The sequence below is a fragment of the Plasmodium gonderi genome, assembly GCF_002157705.1.
Source record: "Plasmodium gonderi DNA, contig: Pgo-contig_188, whole genome shotgun sequence".
NCBI lineage: Eukaryota > Apicomplexa > Aconoidasida > Haemosporida > Plasmodiidae > Plasmodium > Plasmodium gonderi.
This window is the reverse complement of record NW_021629106.1, coordinates 905-3,162: the sequence shown is the minus strand read 5'-3', so window position 1 is coordinate 3,162 and position 2,258 is coordinate 905. Positions and strand designations below refer to the sequence as shown.

At 21.6% G+C, this 2,258-nt stretch overlaps 1 protein-coding gene across 1 annotated transcript; it reads right to left on the bottom strand.

The window, feature by feature from the left end:
• Positions 1-1,334, bottom strand: PGO_001725 (variable surface protein; the record flags this gene model as incomplete). The annotated part of the gene is made up of 3 exons (XM_028691000.1): positions 1-151; positions 274-1,197; positions 1,317-1,334. Coding segments are annotated over 3 exons (1,093 nt in total), but the record flags the coding sequence as incomplete, so codon positions are not given.
• Positions 1,335-2,258: the final 924 nt, after the last annotated feature.

Genomic DNA, 2,258 nt, shown 5'->3' with positions numbered 1-2,258 from the left:
TATTGCTATATCTTACATTAAATCTTCTCGATGAATCCAAATATTCCGGAATAGCATAATCTTCTGTTATATTACTATCCATTATAATATTGCGTTTTCTTTTAGATTTTCCTACTAAGGCTTTTTTTAACCAATACCGAACTGGAGTAAACTAATGAAAATATGATGTGTATAAAACATATTTTATGCATAATATTTTTAGACTTAAAAATTAACAAATTTTATTTAATATAATGTAATATATATTTATTTTTTATTCATATAGGCAATTACTTTGCACATTATGACAGAAAGAACTGTAATTCCTATAACTAAAGGAGGAATTACCACATTTTTTGAATATGAAGAAGTTGAAATATCAGTAATTGCACTCAGCTGTGGACGTTTAATATACAAAGGATATAATTCAGAATTATTATGGTTTAAATCCTGTCTATTTGCATCTTCATATGTACCTGTAGGTACCGCTCTTCTAGGTAACTGTCGTGGTTGTTCCTTTTTGTTTTGTTGCGCTGTTTTTACTACTGATTCTGCCACCACACCATGATGTTGTTGTTGCTTTGGAGATTCATAATAATTACTTCGTGAATTACATGACAATATCGACAATTTATCTAGATTCTTACCATTAAAAAACTCTTTAAAGTGTTTACAATGCTTCGTATTTTTAGGATTTGTTTTGCACTCTAATTCAAACGTGTTATATATATAGAGATAATTATTAAGAATATTCTTATAATCACCACTACAATACCCATTAGATGCTGTTATATCTTTTTGAAGCTGATCATAATCTTTTGAATAATCAAAGAGTTGCTTAGTTTTCATAAAATATTCTGAATCAATATTATATTTATGAAATTCACATATATTCGAGCCCTCTTTACTTTGTAATGTAAATTTAATAACATCTATAACAGATGTAAAATGTAAATTATATTTTATATTCTTATATATTATATCTCCTAACCAAAAGTACAGGTAATCACAATCTGAACTATTAAACTTCTCCGTCACATTTTGCTCGTATGCAAAGCATAAAGCATTACGTATTTTGTTAGAAATATTTTCAAGCTGCGGATAATTTTCTATGAGTTTCGTTATATTTTGTTGAATATAAGAGCCATCACATTTATTATTCGCATTATCGAAAATAGCGTAATTCTGTTTTGAAGGTAATTTATTAATTTCATCATTCTATGAATTTAAAACAAATGATAATATATATATATTTATATATATATAAAATAAAATAATTTAAGATGAAATGTGATATTTTGTTATAAATAATTATTTATATTATGTAAAAAACATACCTCTAGATCAATTTCCATTATTAACGAATGTCATAAAGTGATATGCAAACAAAATAAAACAATCATATATTTAACTATTTATTTACTAATATATTGAAGAAATCCTAATAATATTTATACGAATATATGTAGTGCTATCTAAGATTATGGAATAGTACTTATAGTGTTGTCTATTTTTACAAAATTTTATAATATGTAATTTCTTTAACATTATGCTCTAAGAAATATGAATGTATATTTTTAATATAGGATGTATTATATAAATATATATATTTTATGTATTCCATGATATTTGTAACATAAGTATGAAATGAATTATTTGAAATACTTAATAATACATATTATATTATAATGTATATTACAGTTACAATATACATACTCTATATATAATTATTATGATGTTATGTGACATGGAGTACTATGAATTAAATTAAATATTTTCTTTTTTTTTTATTTTATACAGAATATGATTGTTTTAATTATATTTATATAATTTACATTAGTAAGGGTATATTTGTATACATTATTACAGGAGTTATTGATATTTTTTATTCACAGTATAAATTTAATAGATGTAATAAATTTTTTTTTTTCTTTTTTTTTTGAATTCATTAATCTTTTAGACATTTTCATATTATATATGAGAAGTACTATATATATATATATATATGTTGATATTAATAATAATTTTCTAATGCGTAAAAAGAAATAAATTATAAATATTTTTTACTTACATAATACTATCATAATTTGATGTTTGCAAGATATATGAATTTTTTTTTTATTGTATGTTATTTTAATTGAATATTATTTCAACTGATAAAATTGTTTTAAAATTTTTTTTGTCATAAAAATTGTATATTTTAATTAAATATTTACGAGTAATTTATTTTTTTATAGATATATGATGTTATCACTACATAATTAAAGGAATTATAACAT